Below are 20,879 nucleotides of genomic sequence, written 5' to 3'. Positions count from 1 at the left end.
GGGGAAATGGAATTACATCTGAAGGCACAGTATTTTTATTTTTCAAATTTGTATTGGTTACATTTTTGGTGTGACATTTGTTGGGATGGAAAAACAGCTGCAAGAAATGCATGAAAACATGACTCCAATCAGTTCAACAGTGCAGAGGTTACTGCCCGATAAAAGAAGAGGGAAAATATGGTCACGTTGCTACGTGCGAGAATAAGTTAAGACACTGATGACAGTGGTACAAGGCGTCGGAAGACGTCGGCACATCAGTCCACAACTTCCCCTGCAACCAGGAAGCATGACAAGGAATCACCATTTTCATTCTTCAACGTCACTTCCACCTCGATTGAGATCTGAAAGAGAAATTTAAATACCTTCTAGAAATAAACGCCAGTGCTGACACTAAAATATCTGAATAAAAGTACAATCAACCAGATATATCTTGGTTTCAACCAATTTCTTCGGTTCTCATAAATGAGATTCATGTGGATTCCTCACGCTAAAAAATTTGTTCTTCTGCAATGTTTTTCATGGAATGGCTGATGACTACGCATAATTTCCCTTATTAATCCTGCAGTATTGACTCTTCACATCATTTCCTTTAAAAAGGTCTTATTCTTTTCGCGAAATGTTAAAAAACAATTCATCTTTTAAACGGTGGCCATAGAAATAAATAAAGTAATAAAATCAGCGCATATCCTGTGATTATTTTGTTTTAAGTATCAATTTCTTTAGGAATGAGTCTGAGAATCTAAATTTTTCTTACCCGCCTTCTACACATATGTTATTTATATCATATATTATTTACCTGTGGATAACTTTCTGATGAGGTGACTCTTAAATAAAAAACTATTGTCTCTGTGAAGTTTAGACTTCGAAAGGTGAGCAATAACTTCGGTGGTGGTTCAGGAAGAGTGGTCAATAACTTTTATGATCATTCTTTTTTTTAATACTGGTAAAAAAAGTTGAGGAGTTATTTGGGGTATTTCGTCAATTGATAAAAAAGATCTATATTGTGCCAAAGAAGTCCTCATCAGAAGAATCATTTCGCTTCTAAGTGTTCATATCTAATTTAACGCCCGAATACGGTTGTTGTCATAATTTATTTAAAGCATGTGCGCATGGTTCTAACATTCCTCCATTACACTGGCGAGCTGCGTAATCTCCATTGCGGCATTATTATATTCAGTTTATCGGTCTGCTCTTCAATTGGAATTTGGGGGCATGGAATATCTCTCCAATTTGAGTATTTGAGTATTCAAGCGGCGTAGGCAACATATTATCATTGAGAGTTTACGTTTTCATACGTTTAGAGTAGAATAGTTAGAGAGTTTACGTTTTCATAGTATTTCAAGAAAGTTTCCCGCTGATTGCGTGTTGTGTTGTGATTGTGTTGAAATTCTATTGCATCATTGAAAGAAATTCTGTCTTCCCAGGTTTCTATGCCTATATAATGGGAGGATGGGTCGCGGCCATTCAGATGTGATCGGATACTTCACCTTTGGGTAGGACGGCAGCACTGGGATCTGAATGTCGTAGGTAGCACTATCACCCGGAGACAGCGGACACTTCCCGGCGCTCAGGTGCGGGCAAGCATCATCGTAGCCAATGGGATAGTCGACCCAGAAGCCCAGAGCCTTGACGCGGACCTGCACTGTCAATTTCGAAGCCGGCTTTCCTGGAGAAATGGAGAAGATGAAACTTTGAGTGCTGATGCGTCATTCTATCCATATATATTGTACCCTGAAATACACCGCCATGGTGTGTGGCAGGGGGTAATTACACACAATACTACTTGACACAGATTACAGTTCTTTTCTAATGCGGTCGTATAAAGTTATTCTGTTGCATTAGCGTTCGTGGAAATAATGATATTCTACTCCAAACCTTCTAATTTTATTGAAGTGATTTCTCATAAGGTAGTACGGTGGGGCTATTAACACATTTTCACCATCGTCGCCAAAGAGACTTCCTTCCAATTTCTGCAAGAGATTTAATCTGTAACTTATCTTCGCTCCATGAGTGATTCCCGACCTAGTTCCTCTACTAATCTTGATAAGCTACTCGTTTAATTACAACAAGGGTTTACCAATTCAATTCCTTTACGCTCCACACGATCTAATTCGCCAATCGATTCAACTTCATGAGGATCCCATTTACTATCAGATATTCTAAATTAGGTCTAATAAGTGAAAGATAGCATTGTTCTTTAATCTTTCCGTCGCATTTCCTAAATAATCTTTTTATAAAACCTAATTTTTTGTCATCTTTACCATATTTTCCCGCATATATTTTACCCTGGAATGGTCGTGAGTGAGGGTAACGCCTAAGAATTTAATCGCGTCGATACTTTCTATTTCGGTACTTCTGGTATTATAACATATGGAACTGCTCCTATTCCAAAAATTCATCACTACTCACATTTTATTAAGCTATATTCTTATTCTATTGCAACACTTTTAGAATGTAAAAATCATTCGCCTTGACCGATATTCGAACCCGGATCCCTCGACGTCCAGCCGAGTGCTATAGCAAGTTTAGCTACTGACGCATCCTCTGATAAGACGCGTCTCGGGTTGGTAAGACGCAATCGCGAACAGGTCCAATATTCAGTTTACTCTCCAGGGGGAACCAAAAGAGGCATCGGAATTCTATAGACGTACACTTTTTCGCCAATTTTCGAGCCCAAGTTTTCCGAGACTGGGCTACAGCATATTTCTATTGCAAAAAACTATTAAATTAGATGTTAAACTACATCAAATGTTAATAGTTAATCTCATTTAGTTTTTCCTTGTCCCTAATATTGCTATTATTTGTAATATTGCTATTATTTGAAGAGATTTGTACAGTTGATGGGGAATCGAATGGATTCCATCGATTAGATAATTTCATCTTCGTGGATACATCCTTGTAGACACGAATTCGTATTCGCGCGGGAATATATGAATAAAAACATTTGTTCGGCATGGTGGATGATTTTGTGTGCAGAGCGGCGAATTGGTGCAATCTACGTGCTATCGGCGACAAGTTTCTGTCTAGTTCTTTTCAGACTAAACTTTTCTTTTTTTCGTCTTTCCTCACTCCAAAAGACACATTTGGCATTATGCGCCACTATATGCAGATTTAAAACAGCATGTGTCAGTAAAATAAATGCTCATTCTTTGTTGTTTAACACTATGTCAATAAATGTCTTTATACGATTTTAGCAAACTCTCTTTCATCTATTGATTTCATTTTTTCTTCGCATTAAAAAATTAATATAAGAAATAACTTGGAAATATTATCAGGCATGAACTTCACATGTCCTTGATTAGTGCTCCATAAAGGCAAACAAAACGAATCTTCTAGATATAGGAGACCTAACCTTAAGCAGTAGTAGTTTTTAGGGGAGACGACCGACAGCTAAGGTCATTTGTGCCATAGGGGATGGATGGCAATGGAGGGAATATGGAGAGGAACCCGGCATTGGCATTAGCCTACTCTCGACAAAAGGTGCCAAGGGGTCCGCGGCTTAGAAGCGTAAGGGGCCCCATCCGACGGACGGCGAACTCCCTCAAAGTGCTCTCCACAAAGCACCGTAAGTAGGGATCGTAATGCCACTGAAAAATATCTGCCACCTCCAGGAATAGAACCTGGGCCCTCTGGGTGGGAAACCAGTACTTTAGCCACCGCAACAATCCTGTAGTTTTTGGAAAGGCATCTCCAAGGCTTTTCCCTACCGTCATAGTTAATTTTCATCTACATATAAATAAGACCCCGTGAACCGCCGTAAGGGTACATGGTGGGGGTGTTAGGTCATCAGCCATGACGATGCCTTCTTGTTCAAGAATTCGACATAACACTCAAAAAGCTGTACTTTGTCGTGAAAGGAGACTTCAATATAAAGTCAGCTCTTTGATATATATATATATATATATATATATATATATATATATATATATATATATATATATATATATTAAAGGTAATCTACCGGTTAAGGTAGGTTTTTGGATGGACACAACTACCAAACAAACATTTTATTACTCCTAGCAAAACACAAAATCAATCATCCTACTCTATATCAGGTCCCTCTTCATCTCTGAGTACTTTGTTCCTCCCTTCATTCCGTCCAACATCCCTATCCTGTTCCTTCCCTTTCCTATTTTGCCCAACACTCTCCCCTCTATCACAGTCTTCAACATCCCACTGCCGGTCAACACCCCCTTCATCCACTTTTCCTGCCTCCATAGGATTGCTCCCAACAAACCCCTCTCTTCGCCCACCATACCAAGTACTTACTTCCTCATTTGTTTTCTTCTCTGTCCATTTCACCTTCTCCATTCTTCTCCAAACCCACATTTCAAAAGCCTCCAATCTACGTCTATCCTCCTGCTTCAATGACCACGTTTCCGCACCGTACATAGCTACGCTCCATATCAAAGTTTTTACGAGTATTTTCTTTACATCCTTACTCAAAGTCCCTGTCATCAACTCCCTCCTCCTTGTGAAAGCCTCTTTGCCTAGCGCAATTCTTCTCCTTACGTCCCTACTACTTTGACCGTGTTGGTCCAAAACATTACCGAGATACGTAAACTGTTCTACCTGCTCTAGTTTTTGCACTCCTATTTTAATGTTAGGCTTGGCCTTTTTCTTTCTAGAAAATCGCATCGCAAAACCTTTGTTTTATTAATATTGATTCTCATCCCATCCCATGCACTGAATTTCCAATTCACTCAGCAATGCTTGCAGCCCCTTGGCTGACTGACAAACTAAAGCTTGGTCATCAGCAAACCTAACTGATTTTACGAATTCCCCGCCCACTTTCATTCCTACCTCCAGTTCTTCCCATGCCTCTTTGATCATTTCCTCTGCATACAGGTTGAACACTCAAGAAGGATGATCATAAAATTTCACAAAGCGCGCGTCCTAACGTTATCATTATTAACGCGATGGATAGCGCATAACTACGATTTCGCCTTTCCAAATTCGGACTGCGGAACACAAAATGACTGTTTAGGCCCATCAAGAAACGTTTCCGAAAATTGCCGATATAACTTTTGACTTTTTAACCAGCCTTTTGTGACCGCATCTGATAGTAGTGAACACTTATTTGTATTTCTGGAGCGGGTGTAATCCTTCCGTAAATAGTGTGAGGTAGAATGCATGTTCATGTGGTGGTGGAGTTTCGCATTCTTGCTTGTTGTGGTCTGGCTTGCGTTTTGTTGGATGGCTTTCGTGCTGCATCCTGGGGTGCAGTTGTTTGTTCGTTTATGGTATGTGTTTGCATGAGTATTGGGTGAAGGGATTTTTGCATGAGTCTGTGCGCTGCTGTGGGTGTAGTTTTCCAAGTTGTTGGTTTTGCATGTGGTATTGTTATCTTTTACGGGTGGTGACCTAACACCCCCGCCACACGCCTTTGCGGCGGTTTGCGGGGTATTATTTAGATGTAGAATATGCTTGCAGCGTACAAGATCCGACTGAAAAAGGCTTCATTCGGGAAATTAAGAAAGTTCAACGCCGGGCAGCCCGTTTCGTTAAAAACTCATGCGATAAAACGAGACGCGTCACTGAAATGCTTCTGGAGTTGGGGTGGGAATCATTAGAAGAGAGATGATTCAATGCTAGGCGTAACTTAGTAAATAAATTCAGATCCGCATGTTTCAGCGCCGAGGTATCGCAAATTATTGGCACTCCAACGTACATTGGTCACTTGGATCATGTATATAAAGCTCGGGAAATAAATGCCAGAACTAGTAGACTCGAGGACTCCTTCCCACGGGTAAGACGGGATAGCAACCATATGGTTATAGACAGCAAAAATTCCACTTGCCACCCTCAGCGTCTAGGGAATAATTATTTCTACTCAATTTCATGCACTTTCACTAACCTCGTGTGTTTTGTGGTCAAAACCCATACTTTCTGAATGACCTCATTAGTGTTCTGTTCATATTTTTTAATATCCCCTTCAATCCCTTGTCCCTCTCCGTGGGGGGACCTTCCAGCTACCTGCAGCGTTGGGTTACATTCCCTACCTGTGTCCTTTGGGAGTAGAGCGTTTTATGTTGCATGTTCATGTGGTAGTGGAGTTTCGCCTTCTTACTTTTTATGTTCTGAGTTACGCGTTGTTGGATGGAGTTCATGCTGCATCCTGTGATACAATTGTTTGTTGGATGATGGTGCATGTGTTTGCATGCGTGCGGGATTAAGGTATCTTTGCATTAGTCTGCCATGAGCCACTGTGGGTGTGGTTTTGTATGCATGAGTTGATTTTGCATGTGGTTTTGTTCCTTTTATACGGGTGGTGACCTAAAACCTCCCGCTAAACGCCACTGCGGCGGCTTGTGGGGTATTATGTAGATGTAGATGAATAACGTAAGTGCGGAAAGATCAGGAGTTAGGAATGAGATAAGGGTCAGAAAAGGTAACGCATTAAGACAAATGAGGGAAATGGAATCAAGGAGTAACAGCAGAAATAGTGACACATGATCCATGGGGGTAAAAGGTTAATAGGTGAACACCATCATCACAGACACAAATGTCTGCCAAGGGGTCAACTGATTTGGAGACGGGTCGAAGATTCTCGTTATATGAGTATATATAACACTAAAAATGTAAACCTACGGATTTCCATTACACGGTAGAACCACCATAATCCTGACCCATAAAGCCCCTTATGTTGTACCTGGCTCTACATGATTGTTCTATACTCTCGTAATTGTGTAACCAGCTGGTGCAGTCATGTAATGGCCGATTATCTGTATCCATTCTGCCCGCAAAACAAAACCCCATGGATTGCTGGATAGCAGCTAATGAGATTGCCGATCAAGAGGATGATTTTTAATCTCTTTACAAAACAGAAAAGAGAGCATATTTGGACACAGATAGCCGAAAACGTCTTTATTCCTTGCCACCGATGGGGCCATACGGAATTTATAAGCTATCAGCGTGGCACGAGGGCGATTTATGATAGTTGTCACCATTGACGGAAATGGGTAGGAAGTTGAGTATGGTCTGAGAGAACTCACCAGTTGTGAAGTCCATTTGAGCCTTGATGTCCTGCCCTCGGGGTACCTGGCAGGGCATCTCGTCGCACCCGTCGATCCTTACAGCAGTCGCTGGAGGGACATTATCTGAAATCGGACGAATATTTCCGTCAAACAAGCAAGAGTTGGAGGGAGAGAGATAGGATAGATGAAAGTGTTTTCCGCCAAATTTAATGAAGATAAAGGGAATAAAGGTGATACGGAGTGATGAGTGGACAAGGCAAAAAAAACAGAATGAATTGCAATGGACGGCTGCTGAGACATATATTTCGTTAGAAAATTACGTTTTTCATCTTGCATCTACTTTTTTCTCCTTGCATATTCTTGCATTTACAAAGTAAACCAGATATATGTTATGTGAATGTCCGATGCCATCTCTTTTGAGGCCACGGAATTGGGGAAGTTTTTTTTGAGAGTTTTATAAAATTGCCATCAATCTATAGTATATTTTCAGGGTGAGTGACCTTATTGACCCATGGTTATGGTTAAAATGCTGAATATTCTCCTTTTTAATAGAAAAGCGAATGTTTGAATAAACTTGAGGTGAAGATCGTAGGACTATTCTAGGCATAGTTAAAGATTTAACTTTTTTTAACAGCGCGGGTTAAAAATTAAAATGATGTGATCATAAATTATGTGGCTCGACCGAATTCAGCTAGCTTGCTGACCAGAAATAATGAGGTAAAATTGTTTTAAGAATATCACTGCTTCGAAAGTGAAAAATAAATACATCGATGATGAATTAAAAATGGGCGATTTTCTACAAAATAAGATTTATTACGACCGGTTTCAATGTATCTACATCATCATCAGGTCACACCATATCACGCCTGAAACGTCTCTTTTTACACCGATGATATTGGAAATCACATATTTGTATTTTCATGAATCCCTTGATAGGATTTCTTAGAAAGCTGGGCAGATGGAAAGAACGAAGGAATAATTACCGCACTCGAGGAATTCCGTGCCATACGCGACGGCAAAGACCATGAACAGGGCGACTGCTTGGCGGTACATTTTCTCGGTGGAGTTGAGCCTTCGTGGACTTCTTTGCTAAGCTGCCCAAGGTTAGAGTGCAGAATAGGTTTAAGCGCTGAGCTTATATACTACGACTACTCCCGCCTTATCTCCGTAAGTATTCAAAGATCTACGGATAACGAGACTACTGAATAATAAGCTGGAAAAATTGACGTGTGACTCTTATCCGAGGAGATAATTTACGAGTATCTATTGATTCGCTGAATTGCAGAACATTCTCCTTACCTGGCTCCTAGTTGCAACTTTTTATTCCATAAATTTACCAGCTTTGAAACATTAACGGAATATCTCGATCCTTACATGTGCGGCTGTTTTGCTGCAATTGCACGTGTTGCAATCATCTCGGCTCAGCCCATTTCAACTGTTGTCGAGTGGTTTGGCACTGGGTCGGAAGCTAAAAATTTGTTTTCAAATTTTGATACGTTTCCCATGAAGCATGTTTATGTCGGTCTCCTTTGTCATTCTTGACGTTTTTCGGGTTTCTTTAACCCCCTGAGATTCAATTCCGAATATGAAGCCATTAATCCCAGGAATTATTTTACTGAAACGTTTTCAATTTTCTATAGAAAATCGCTCGAGGGTATCATGTAAGCATAATTCAAGGGCTGTAATGAGGTTTTTTTTATAAATTTATAATATGTGCACTAATTTCAATTGAATCGGAATAGATGACTCGAATATATTAAAATATGACTTCTGCCAGTCGCCGTAGGTGAATTTATCGATGTCTCTAAATTGAAAATCTTTGCGCCAAATATTATAAACTTCCGACAGCATTTTCCAAATACCCAGTCATTTTTGCATTTATCATTTTAATATTGATATTGAGGAAATCACAATGAGCAAGCATTTATTTTTTTTATTTTGACATAACTAAGTTTTCCACGGTTAAAAAAACCTAACTGCGAGCTCTAAATAATGGTTTAACGGACTGATCATTTTGAACTAGAGGAAAATCCGTCGAATGCAAGACACCACCGGTCAGGGGAATTAGCAGTAGGACTTGTAGGGCAGTAGGACGCAAATGTAATAGTAAGTAGTAGTCAAGGGAATAGAAAGCTGATTCAAGCATGAAAATTCAACGGATGATTATCCTGAAGTTCACCTAATTGATATATCTCGTGTTGATCTTCTGACATACTTAATTGCGTAGGAACAGGTTTTCAAAATGTTGTCTTTTTATGTCCATCAAGGCCAAAAAAATTAAGATATCAAATTGCGGGCACCCTGGGTTTCTTAGACCAAAGATCAAGACGATAACATGGCAATCACATTCACGGTTTTTACGGTGGAACGTTGTGCCATCAAATATCCTCCTGATACATTTACACTTGGTGTGGCAACATAACTTCCTTTGTCAATGGGGTTTTGCTTTATAAAAAGGAAGTTATGTTGAATAGCCCAAAATTCAATCTCTAGAATAAGGGCATGATGTCTCTTTTATTATCGTGTTCTTCCAGTTAAAAATTGAACATTTTCTCAACAATATTTTATTACTTCAATTTCATCGTAGAAATTGAACATAAGGTAAATACCTAACTCTTTATGCTTTTCCGAATTTCAACTTCCTTCCGTTGCCACCGATGTATCTGGCAGTCGTATATTTAATGCAAGAGTCATGATTATATCGGCCAAGCGAAACATCTAAAACTTCCGAATTAGCTCAACGGTTTACTACAACTCTATACAAGCTACATTTATAGAGCCTTGAAATATTAAAACCCTTAAGTGAGTGTTTTTTATCGCATCGAGGCGGCTGCAAAGTCGTCTGACCACAGTGTCGCCGCCTTTGAGTCATGGTGTCACGTTAAAAAAACTTTAGAGACGGTCAACGAGAAACCGCCTCAATTAATTACCCAACGAAACAATGTTTAACACACGTAGATTTGAGTGTGAGTCCTTGAATCCTAGGGACTCGGCCTCCTGGGCTAGGGGATGCTGATTCAGACCATGATTTAGCATTAATGACGCACAACGTCGGAATCCAGCGAATGATACAGGGAAGACGGCTGAGTACATGGATTATAGAAGCATTAACCGGGACGATTGAAAAAAAGAGTATCAGAATTTTCTAGAGAAATTTATGAGTCATGAGAAGGAGACGGGTGCGAAAGAGGACATAAAAAATGGATATGAAAAGCCGTAAACGAAACTATATGAGCAGTAAATAGGAAAGGGTAAATAAAACCATGGATCGCAGATGATATTATCAGAAATATTTTCCGAGAGGAGGAAATGGAAGAACGTTAACACAGAGGAAGGTTGATATAAGTAATAATGACTCAATGATAAATAAAGACGGGTGGAAAATATAACATACGAAGCGTGGTGGAATATAGTATGAAGTTGTTAATTTATTTATTTAGCCTTAGTACGAAAATAGCCCTTTTAGGCCTTTACATCGGACTATTAATAGTGAAAACAATGGAGACGATTACAAACATCCAAGCCCTAGGTACAGGGAAACCCCTCCAGGCGGGAATCGAACCTGCGACCCTTGAATTGGCAGACGAGGATGTTACCTCGCCGCCACCAGGCCGGCAATAAGTTTACAAAGGAAGGATGAAATTGTTGTATTGCACAGGAAATTTAATACTACTAGGAAGTAAGAAATCTGTGCATACAATGGAAGATATCGGAGCGTTCTTTTTTTGCTATGTTCTAAGTAATATATATAGGAAATATGCGAAAATTTCAGTAACAGGTATTAATCCCATAATTTTTACCTTTACTTCGAAATGTTTCCATTATTTCTAAATTGAGATTAATTACTTGAACCGTAACGCCATATAACGTCGTCATAACCACTTTGAGCTAATATTGCGTATCTATATAGCGATCATTATATGAAGCAGTTCACTTATCAGAATGAAAACAAGAGATAAATCAAAAAGGACAGGTAATCGGCCAATCCGATTGATTTAAAGGTTCTCATATTGGCGATTGTATTCCGATAAAATAATCGGATTCGTGGGTTTTGGTTTATTTATTCATCAATTATATTTAAAACAGTATCTCCCACATGGTCTACAACCTTGACCTGGAGGAACGGTTAGTGCGTTCTGATGGCCCATAGAGCTAGAGCTGGCGGGAGCAATGATATTTACTCCTGGTACGGTCACCCAGGCCAAATAGGTCGACGTGAGCACATCTAAATGTATCACCTGCTTGATGGAGGATTCCGTTTTAGGATCCATTATAAGTTATGATGGAGTGCCTGTAAGATGAGAACTACCATTTTCGCTCATTTTTTTCAATTCCTTTTATGCTCTTTCATTGCTAGAAAAATAAACTCATTGGTGCCTCATTGAGTCGTAAAAATGAAAAGGCTCAGGTATTTGAATTAAAGCGCTTTTATAAGGTATATTCGAAAAGTAAGATCCGTTTTCTTATTTTTAAATATTGGCAGGTCAGATCAATATACCTGTAGCATGGATACAGTGTCATGTATTAATCGTTTCCGAAGCCACTAAAGACATAACTTTGTTTCAGTAGTCGTATGCCTGTCGGAGAATGAAGATAGCAATGCCCGCGAAAATCGTTGCTCCCGCCAGTTGCAAAGTGCGCGCTATGATTCGATTGTCATATGCCAAAGGATCATTAGCTACCCAAATTAATCGGGCGTTCTGCCTAGTTTCTGGAGCTCAAGTATTTATTGAAGAAAAGTTTAGGCCAGTTTTGATGCCGAAACTTGAGATGGCCGCTCATATTTGCATGATTTAGAGCGGGGTGGTAGAGCCAGTAACAAGGGGACCAAGAACTGCGATCTTATCAACGATTGGAGATTAGTACTCTCGCTGATAAATTTCCTCCTGTTAGACGCTCCACTATTTACACGATTGTTACGTAAAATCGGATATCACAAATTATGAGAAAAATGAGCAATATGAGTTATGGGCCAACTCAAAGAGCAAAGATTGTGAAGTGTACGAGCTTTTTGGACGGCTATCTCCGGTCCCGACTTTGCACCTAGCGACCGTTTCTACTTCTTGCACTTGAAACAGTGGCTTGGTGGGCAACGGTTTGAAGATGACGAGGAACACAAGACTGCTATTGTAAACTGGTTCAATTCTCAGGTGGTGAAATTCTATATGAAGAGATTAAAGACGCTGGTGCATCTTTACGAAAACTGCTTAGAAGTGAACGGCGATTATGTAGGAATGTGAAATAGGTTTGTAGGAAACTTAGATCATCATTATAAACTTTGTCTAACGAATATATACTTTTCATGGCCAATCGGGCCTAACTTAAATAATAACACTGCAGTTACCCCAAAAAGACCGCGGCCGATTTTCCCCTTCTGACAGGATTCGTGCCCAGCGTTCCTACCAGCCCTGAGAGTGGCGTGCATGACGGCTGTGGCAGCGTTGCCCCCTTGTGCTTGGCCAGGTGCTCAGTCACGAAAAAGCGGTGTGGATCGGCGCATTGTCGTGGTTCAGCCTCCAGTTGGCAAACTTCTTCTCTCTGACGCGTTGCGCTCTTTTCCGCAGCCTTTCGTGGACATCCACGTAAAACTGACTGCTCACATTCTGTCCCTGAGGCACAAAACTTCATGGAGAACGCCTTTTGAGTTTAAAAAGACAATGATTTTATTTTTACTATTTAGGAACAGACCCTGTATTTGTTATCTTATTTTCGAGAATCTACAACTACATTGTTGCATTTCTTTCCTTTGAGGTCTTCAATTTCAACATTTTACCTAATATTTATCGCTCGCACCTGACGATCAGATGTTTTCCTAATATGCATCTGCAGCACCAAAAATACAAACACGGAAAATTCTCGAACAGAACCACCCGGTTTTTTTAAATTTATCATGGAATTCTCTCGATTGATAGATTTTATACAACAAAACATCGGCTTTCTTGGAACATTTGTTTTGATATATTATCATTTGCCCATTAAAAGACACTTTTATATCTTAGAGCATCGTTACAATTTTAAGATTTTGAGGGAAACATGCCTCATTTTACTAATTTTTTCCAATAAACCCTTCCCTCTCCCCATGGACTTCGACATTGGGAAGGGCTTGTGCGTTCTTTTGACCCCTAGAGCTGTGCTGGTGGGAGCTATGATATATGCTCCTGGTATGGTCAGCCATGCCAGAAAGGTACAAGGGTAGGGGCCAGAGTAAAGGTAGCCAGCGCAGCGTCTGTTCCTCACTGAGGCGGCTGCAAAGGCGTCTGACCTCAGTGGGACTGTCATTACGGCCGTCTGTAAATTACGGGGCCCGGCCGAATCGGACGAGTGTAAGCCCGGCAACAGGAGAGGCCAGGCTTCCACGGTCGTCATCTCACGAAACCCTTGCAAAGCAAAAGGGACCGCAGCAACGAAGAACACGTAGAGGAATACAGAATTAGTTAGAATAGGAATTTGGAATGTTAGGACAATGTTGACGGCTCTTATTAAAACACCATAGAGAAAAGAAGAACTAGATGGATTGGCCACACCCTGAGGGGCAATGGATTCGTGAAGAATATAAAAGTAAGAAAAATAGGCGGAAAAGACCCACGAGGAAGGCCAAGGGATGAATACGTTGGATAAATAAAGAAGAAAATACATCGCAAAAAATACCAGGCAGTAAGCTAATTAGCATTAGATAGGGTAGGATAGAGGGTTGCATTCAACAAATCTTAGGATTGAACGACCAATAATGATATGTTTAGGACAATGTTGAGGGCAAGAAGGTAAGAGAATATAAAGTAAGAGATGGAAGGAGAAAATATGGATGTTTTGGGTCTATGCGAGGGAAGATGGAACGTTAGCGGGGATTGCTGGATATCTATAGAGTAGGGGAAGAGAGCCAGCGAGGGTGAGCTAAAATACTGAACAAACAAGTAGAAAGAAACGTAGTCAACATATAGCAAGCAACTGATGGAATATTATTCGTAGAATTGAAAACGAAACCATCATTTCCAAGGTATACATTCCACCAATTAATCAGAGGGAGGAAGTAGTCGATGGAGTACGTGATTAGTTAGAGGACATAATCGCGGGTGTTCCTAGAGGGAGACATTTGATAGTAATGGGTGATTGGAATGCGACGATAGGTAAAGTAAGAGATTATGATGAGGTGGAAGACTACTTTGGTTCAGGCACAAGGAATGACTGTGGGGAGAAAGCTTTGAATTCTGCAGGAGACAAGGGTTAAACCACCGCTTGGTTCAGGCACCACAAAAGGTGTAGGTACACATGGAAAATACCCGGAGATACAGGAAGTTAACAGATAGATTAAGTTATAGATAGACACAGAATTAGGAGGAGCATGATTAATTGGAACAGTTTCCCGGGAGTAGATACGGTCTCAAATCATGATTAAGTAACAATGAAGTGCAGCATCTGACTCGAAAAGATAAAACAGGGAAGACAGCTACAGAAATAGGAGCGTTTACAGCAACGCAAGAATGTAGTTTCAACAAGATTTATAAAAAAGCTACTATAGTATTGAGCTCCTTTCCCTAATGAGTGAGGGAAATGAGCTGATAGCTATCGAGTAAAAATGAGAATATATCATAAAAGGGATATCGTAAGCCGCAAAAGAAACAATTGAAACTGTTAATACGAAAAGGAAAGGAATACATGGATTACGGATAAGATGATTAGAGAGAGATAGATGAGAAAGGTAAATGGAAGAATGTAAACACAGAGTTAGATAGAAGGACGTACAAAGAGTTATATAATGAATTGATACGGGTAACAAGCAAAGCAAAAGCTGCGTGGTGGAAGAAGCAGTGTGAGGATACGGAAAGGTTACAGAGGGTGAAAATGTTGCGCCCTACGAGAAGGTTAAAACAATGTCAGGAAGTAAGAAGGGAAAATCTGCGTTAAAAATTAGAGATAAGATAGAAAAAATACTATTGAACCAGAAAAGATCCAAGAGAGGTGGAAGAAATATATAGTGTAACTGCATGGTGAAAATATGATGCCAGCGAGATTAGACTGACATAGAGATTGTGAAGTGCATGAGGATAGCTTAGGTTCAGACTTACTCGAGGGATTTGGCCGGAAGATTTGGTCAAATCAGTCTTAATTCTTATGCATCATGTGAGAACTACAGAACAATAAGTTTGATTTCGCACGCAGCTAAAGCGGATCTCAGGATTATCAACTAGAGGATAAATAGTAATACAAATGATTACTTAGGGAATGGCGAGTTGTTTTTAATGAAGGGGAGAGGCATAAATTATGTCATCGCAGCAAGGAAGTCTCTTAGAGAGGGGAGCATTGAATACAATCGAGATGTTTACGTATGTTTCGTAGATTTCTAAAAAGCATTTGTTATAGTAAATTTGGTAAAAATAATGAAAGTATTGCCGAAAATAAGAGTAGGCTGAAGGGTCAGGAGACTCATCCGAAACCTCTGCATGTCACAGACTTCGCAGGTAGAGGTCCGGATGGGCGGTGTTAGGAAGATGAGTAAGACTCGGCATTGCATAATCACCTGTGCTGTTCAACGTATGTCTGAAGGGAATGGTTATCTCAAACGATCTCATGGGAAGAACTGGAGATAGGACGAAAGTCGGCGGGGAATACGTAAATTCAGTTAGGTTTGGATGATCAAATGATGGCCCGAAATAGTCAAAATAGTGGAGTCATAAGGAGAAGAATTGCTTCGGGCAAAGGTTTCACAAGGAGGGATTTTATGGCATGGACTTTGAATATGGATCATAAGAAAAGCCTCGTCAAAACCTTGATATGGACGTAGCTTTGTGCAGCGCAGAAAAATGGTCATGGATGCATATGAATGTTGGAGGAAGAGAAGAGAGGAAGAAAGTCTGCAAAATTTGAAGATTGGTTTATGGTCTAGGATGCTGGGTTGTGTTTTGTAAGGAGAGACAAGAAAAATGTCACAGTAAATTTTTTACCTTGAGTCTATCAAAAACCTACGTTGACCGGTTGATTTCCGTCACTTATATTCTCTCCCATTGCATACCTGCATCCTCTCTTTAACAAATGCAAAATATTTCATGAACATTCTTTTAATCCTGAGATTTTACTAATTCTCGTCTTGAGAGTCCATACAAAGACACACCTTCTCTCATGACTTTCTTCGTATAACTCTCAAACAAATTATTCTTTTCTTATACAGCCATTTGGTAATTCGACTAACATCCATTCCCTCAGCATGATCAAGCCAGGGTATAACTCTTTTTCATAGGCATTATTGGTATACCCACATGCCTTCATTGCCCACTCATTCCTCACCTTTTCTTTCCTATTCTAGTCCACAGAAAACCACGAACATTTCTTAAGTTAGCCGTTACCAAAAAATGTAGTGGATACTTCTAGTCGATAATAGGGTTCAAACGTTTTGCTTTTATGCAAGGATGAACAATGTTTTCCTCCGTTTTAACTTTTTCCTTTTTCCTTCTCTATTTTTGGTGTACAAATTATTAATCTGGTAAAATGGAGAATTTTAATTACTGTCATTACGGTTACAGCCACAAAATAATTGGTCAAAATAATTATTAAACATTTTCGGCGAACGTCATGGGCAAAAAGTACACTTCGATAGCTGCAAATGGGGGATATAAAATTGATTTTTATCTTATTTGGGAGGCCAAAGCATGCTGAAAATTCAAATTTTTACAAGTTAAATAGATTATTATTTCAAAATATGAATTCCTTTCGCATTGATTCATTTCGTAGCTCAGTGAATTTCTTCAATATCTTCGGCGAAGATTTGGGTTATTGGTATAGGGTAGTTAGTATTGGGTTAGTATAGGGTATTAGTATAGGGTTATTAGGCTATTGGGTTATTGCACCTTTTAACACTCTTTATCTACAGTCTCTAGTCACAGACAGTCTCTAAAAAGTATTTCCCTGGAAGCTAAATCATAATTCTTATTAATTATTTTTATATTATCCAAACGGCCGTTGGGCATGATTAGTAAGGGCTCAAAACTACTCTTCAGGAGAAAATGAAGAAAAGGATAGCCATTAAAAAAATCATGGCATTGCTAAATTCGACCATTCGTGAACTACGATATGTTTGATAAAATCACTTTGATAATCATGCTTATATTCAGAAATTAATTAAAAATATATATGGATATAAAGTAATCTACCATGTTTTGGAAATTGAATTCCTCTTAAAACCAGCCAGATGTAAGTATTAAAATCTTCCAAAAGATATCCATGCCGAAGTTGTTGCAAAAAATGGTCATTCTGCCCTTATTTCGGGTTGTACTTTTAACTTAAGTAAATCTCTAACAATATGTCGGTATTTCTGTCATCGATTGCAGAGAATTACTGGAACCTTTACCTTAATACTTAATGTAATTTTCATATTTCTTAGATAGGTTTTGAATGGAAACAAACTTAGCACTCCTACATTTCTCAAACGCCCAAGAAGTCACAATCTGACAACCCAAACTACATGAAACTGTCCTTCAACCATATACACTCTGTCGCCCATTATCACGTCCAAAATGCCTATTTTTGTCCATCACCTTCCTAGCTTGCCTAACGTCCTCCCCTCTATCACAATCTTCAATATTCAAAATGCTGTGCACATACCTTTTCTACATTTTAAGGATTTTTCCCAGTGAACCTCTCTCCATGACTAGTGCTTCTTCATTTTTGTTCCTTTTAGTAAATTTCACCTTCCCCATCCTTCTCCACATCCGCATGTCTAAACTCTAATCTAAGCCTATTAACTTCAACGACCAGGTTTCATAGCTGTACAAAACCATGCTCAATAATAAAGTTTTCAGAGTTCTTAACCTCCTTACTTGACGTACCTGTCATTAATTCCTTTCTACTTGTAAAAGCCGAATTGCCTAATGTAATTATTCTTCTTATTTCCCAGCTACTGTAACCATCTTGGTCCAAGGTATTTTCTAGATACCTAAACCGTTTCACCTATCCTACATTTGGCCCATTTATTTAATGTTAAACTTAACTTCACTATTTCTTGAAAACCCCACCAAAATACACAAATTTACGCTGACCAACTTACTTCAATGATTATGTTTCCACGTCCACAAAACCGCGCTCCACATTTAAGTTTCACCAGCCTTTTCTTAACATCCTTGCTTAAAATCCCTGTCACCAATTTCGCCTTTCTTGTAAGAGTTTCTTTAGCCTGACACAACTCTTCTTCTTACTTTGACTATCTTGGCATAAAACACTGCAAAGATAGGTTCCAGCTTCTGTAGTTTTTGTTATTTTATCTCAAGGATGAACTTGTCCTTCCTCCATCTTGAACAAAGAATAAACTTTTTTGTGTTTAAATATGCTCTCATCCCATTCCTATCAAACTGATTTTCAACTGATTTCAACATTTAATAATGACTTCAACCTCTTGGTTAACTGGCTAGCTAAAGCTTGATCCTCCGTAAACCTAAGAGACAAGATGAATTCCCCACCGGCGTATCCTATATCCAACTCTTCAATGCCTCTTTTACCCTTTTCTCCACTTTAACGTTGGAAACCATGGATGGTAATGGAGCCCCAAGTCTTACAACTCCTCCTAGCACTGCATATCCCGACTCTCCATCTGCCACAGGCATAACCTGAGGTAGGTACAGTTTGCAGAAAAGCTGCCTATCCCACCAGTCCACTTCTATCTCCTGTGATGTATTGATTAATTCCACACACTTCACCATATAAAATCCATTTTAAAATCTATGGAACAAGGAAGTATCTTGGCTTTACTCAATTCCAGTCACTAAATAATCCCATAAATATTTCATTCGCCGTTCTATTTTCAAGCGTCGCCTTAACAGAATTCGGTAGCGATCCACTCACTCCATATTTTCCTCCAAACCTTCGCCAAAATCCTGATGGTTACCTTGGCATATGCCTAATTCAAATCAACAAATTACACAATAAACTTTACAATGCGCAGCCATGTATCCATGTAATACTTGCTGAAGCTAGTCATCCAAGGTGGTAGATGTATTTCTCATACTTTTTTGTTTCACATTAATCATTGCTTGATGATTCATATCATCGTTTGTTGGACGAGGGGGGAAGGAATCCTTGCTTGCCCTTCCACCAGAGGGATGGCGAAGGGAAGGTGTGGAAGGGGTCGAAACTTTGATGGGCCACCTCCGCGTCGGACTCCCCAAAGAGAGGGAAGACTGGGGAGAGGTCGCGGATTATCGCGGATATGTCTCAGAGAGTGCGGGGGGCGGGGAGAAGGGGTCTCTACTTAGCAAGAGGAACACCTAGCGGGGCCGTCCTGAGCAACGACGCTTTATCTCTCTCCCCCTTTGCCCTCACCTAAGGCCGAATTTCACTTCCACCTCCCTGTATGTCAGTCTATCTGCCTGCCGACAGCAGCAACTGACACGACGCCATGGGAGAGAGGGAAGAAAATAATGAAAAATCGATCGGAGCGCGTGGTCGTTTCTGGGAGACTTGCTCACCGTCGTTGCCATGATAACACCCGTCATAATCAACATCTAAAGGCTGCGCCTCCTTGTCACTAAAGCCATTGTTCTTGGCTAAGATTTTCATCTCTTTTCGTGAGTGCCTCAGGGCCATTATATTCCTAAGATCTTTTGTGAACAAAATTTTTGGTCGTTGTATTCCCTTTCTCCCAAGAGCTTTCTTTCAAGTAGTATTTTTAATATTATTTTTGTGACTTATTACTAGGTGTATACACAATACCTTACCTCCTTTTTTCCAATTACTGTCATGTGACGTCTCATTTATTTCCTTCGGCACCTCATCTCTCCTTTTCTTTTCGATCCAACACGTTCCATTTATTTTTTTAACCCAAAAATACATTTCTGCTGCCTCTTGCATTTTTTTCTCTCCCACTTATGATTCGCGAGTCACTTTTATAAGTTAAACACATCAGGTGTAAGTTATAACAAATTTCTTATTTGTTTAATTTACTTTTGTATTGTTTTTGCTGGTAGGATTTATTTATTTTGTCAACATGGCTATCGGAAATTCTTAACTTTCCAACCATATCTGTTATGCATCTGGGCAACTACTGAGATGGTGGATCGAAAAGAGAACATCAAATTCATTCCGCAGTTACTTCGCTGTGAATCTACTCTTGAATATTTCTATGGTACGAATTCTTTTCATTCATCATGCGCATTCCAATCACACATCATACACTTACGCTGACATTGCAGTCCTTTATTCTTCTCAATTCGCAAAAATATATTACATGTTGATACTATTCTAAAATCCTTCTTCATTTCATGGCCTAGGTACAAATACGTCCGCTAAATTTTCTTCGCAGCGCTTTCCCTTACATTATGCTCCTTTCAAATCCATCATATCTGTGAATCATATCATTCGTATCCAATTCATCCTCTCCTGTTTTTCGAAATAAAAATATATTTATCATTATTTTTCAGAGTAATCATTTTCCAAGGTAGGTATTTCGTAGATCCACTTCTTAAATACTACTGCATTTCTAATCCCCAACTAAATGACTAAATATGACTAAATAATTACTCCATTTCAAATTCAAATACTTCCTGCCTTCCTTCATTCTGTTCAAAATGCCTATCCTTTTCCTCCCCCTATCTCGTCTACCGAACATATTTACCTCTTATACAGTTCATTTCCACTAAATATGTCCTGCACTCACTTCCTTTTTTTGAATTTCTCTTTACAACCATCATTCTTCCCTCACTATTGATTTTTGTGAACTATACAAATATACCAAGCTTATTAATCGTGAAATTGCGTGCAGTTCTTAGAATACCTTTTTTCATTTTAAAAAAATGATAAATAATTCCCACGAAGTGACGCCTGAGACCTTTAATTGCATATATCTGGTTCTCCTTTTCTTCATGGCGCTCCGAATCCCTCCTTCCTCATCTGCTTTCCTCCTATGATTCTCATTTCATATAC

The 20,879-nt window shown here is 39.5% G+C and overlaps 1 protein-coding gene across 1 annotated transcript; it reads right to left on the bottom strand.

Annotated features, from left to right (window-relative positions):
* Positions 1–254: 254 nt before the first annotated feature.
* LOC139699073 (NPC intracellular cholesterol transporter 2 homolog a-like) lies at positions 255–19,544 on the bottom strand. Its single transcript, XM_071598074.1, has 4 exons — positions 19,427–19,544; positions 6,996–7,100; positions 1,488–1,666; positions 255–341 (listed from the first exon to the last, which is right to left on the bottom strand). The coding sequence occupies exons 1-4, from the start codon at positions 19,542–19,544 to the stop codon at positions 255–257; spliced, it is 489 nt and encodes a 162-aa protein (XP_071454175.1).
* Between the last annotated feature and the right edge of the window lie 1,335 nt (positions 19,545–20,879).

This window comes from Hetaerina americana, unplaced genomic scaffold (assembly GCF_022747635.1).
Source record: "Hetaerina americana unplaced genomic scaffold, ioHetAmer1.1.p SCAF_9, whole genome shotgun sequence".
Lineage (NCBI taxonomy): Eukaryota > Metazoa > Arthropoda > Insecta > Odonata > Calopterygidae > Hetaerina > Hetaerina americana.
The sequence above is the reverse complement of the archived record's forward strand: the minus strand, read 5'-3'. Positions and strand labels throughout refer to the sequence as shown.

Excerpts from the sequence above, each read along its gene's own strand:
- LOC139699073 (XM_071598074.1), bottom strand. The coding sequence starts at position 19,544 with ATGGCCCTGAGGCACTCACGAAAAGAGATGAAAATCTTAGCCAAGAAC. Across the intron at positions 7,101-19,426 it reads GTGTTATCATGGCAACGACG|ATAATGTCCCTCCAGCGACT; the intron begins GTGAGCAAGTCT and ends GTCCGATTTCAG. Across the intron at positions 1,667-6,995 it reads TCAAATGGACTTCACAACTG|GAAAGCCGGCTTCGAAATTG; the intron begins GTGAGTTCTCTC and ends CCATTTCTCCAG.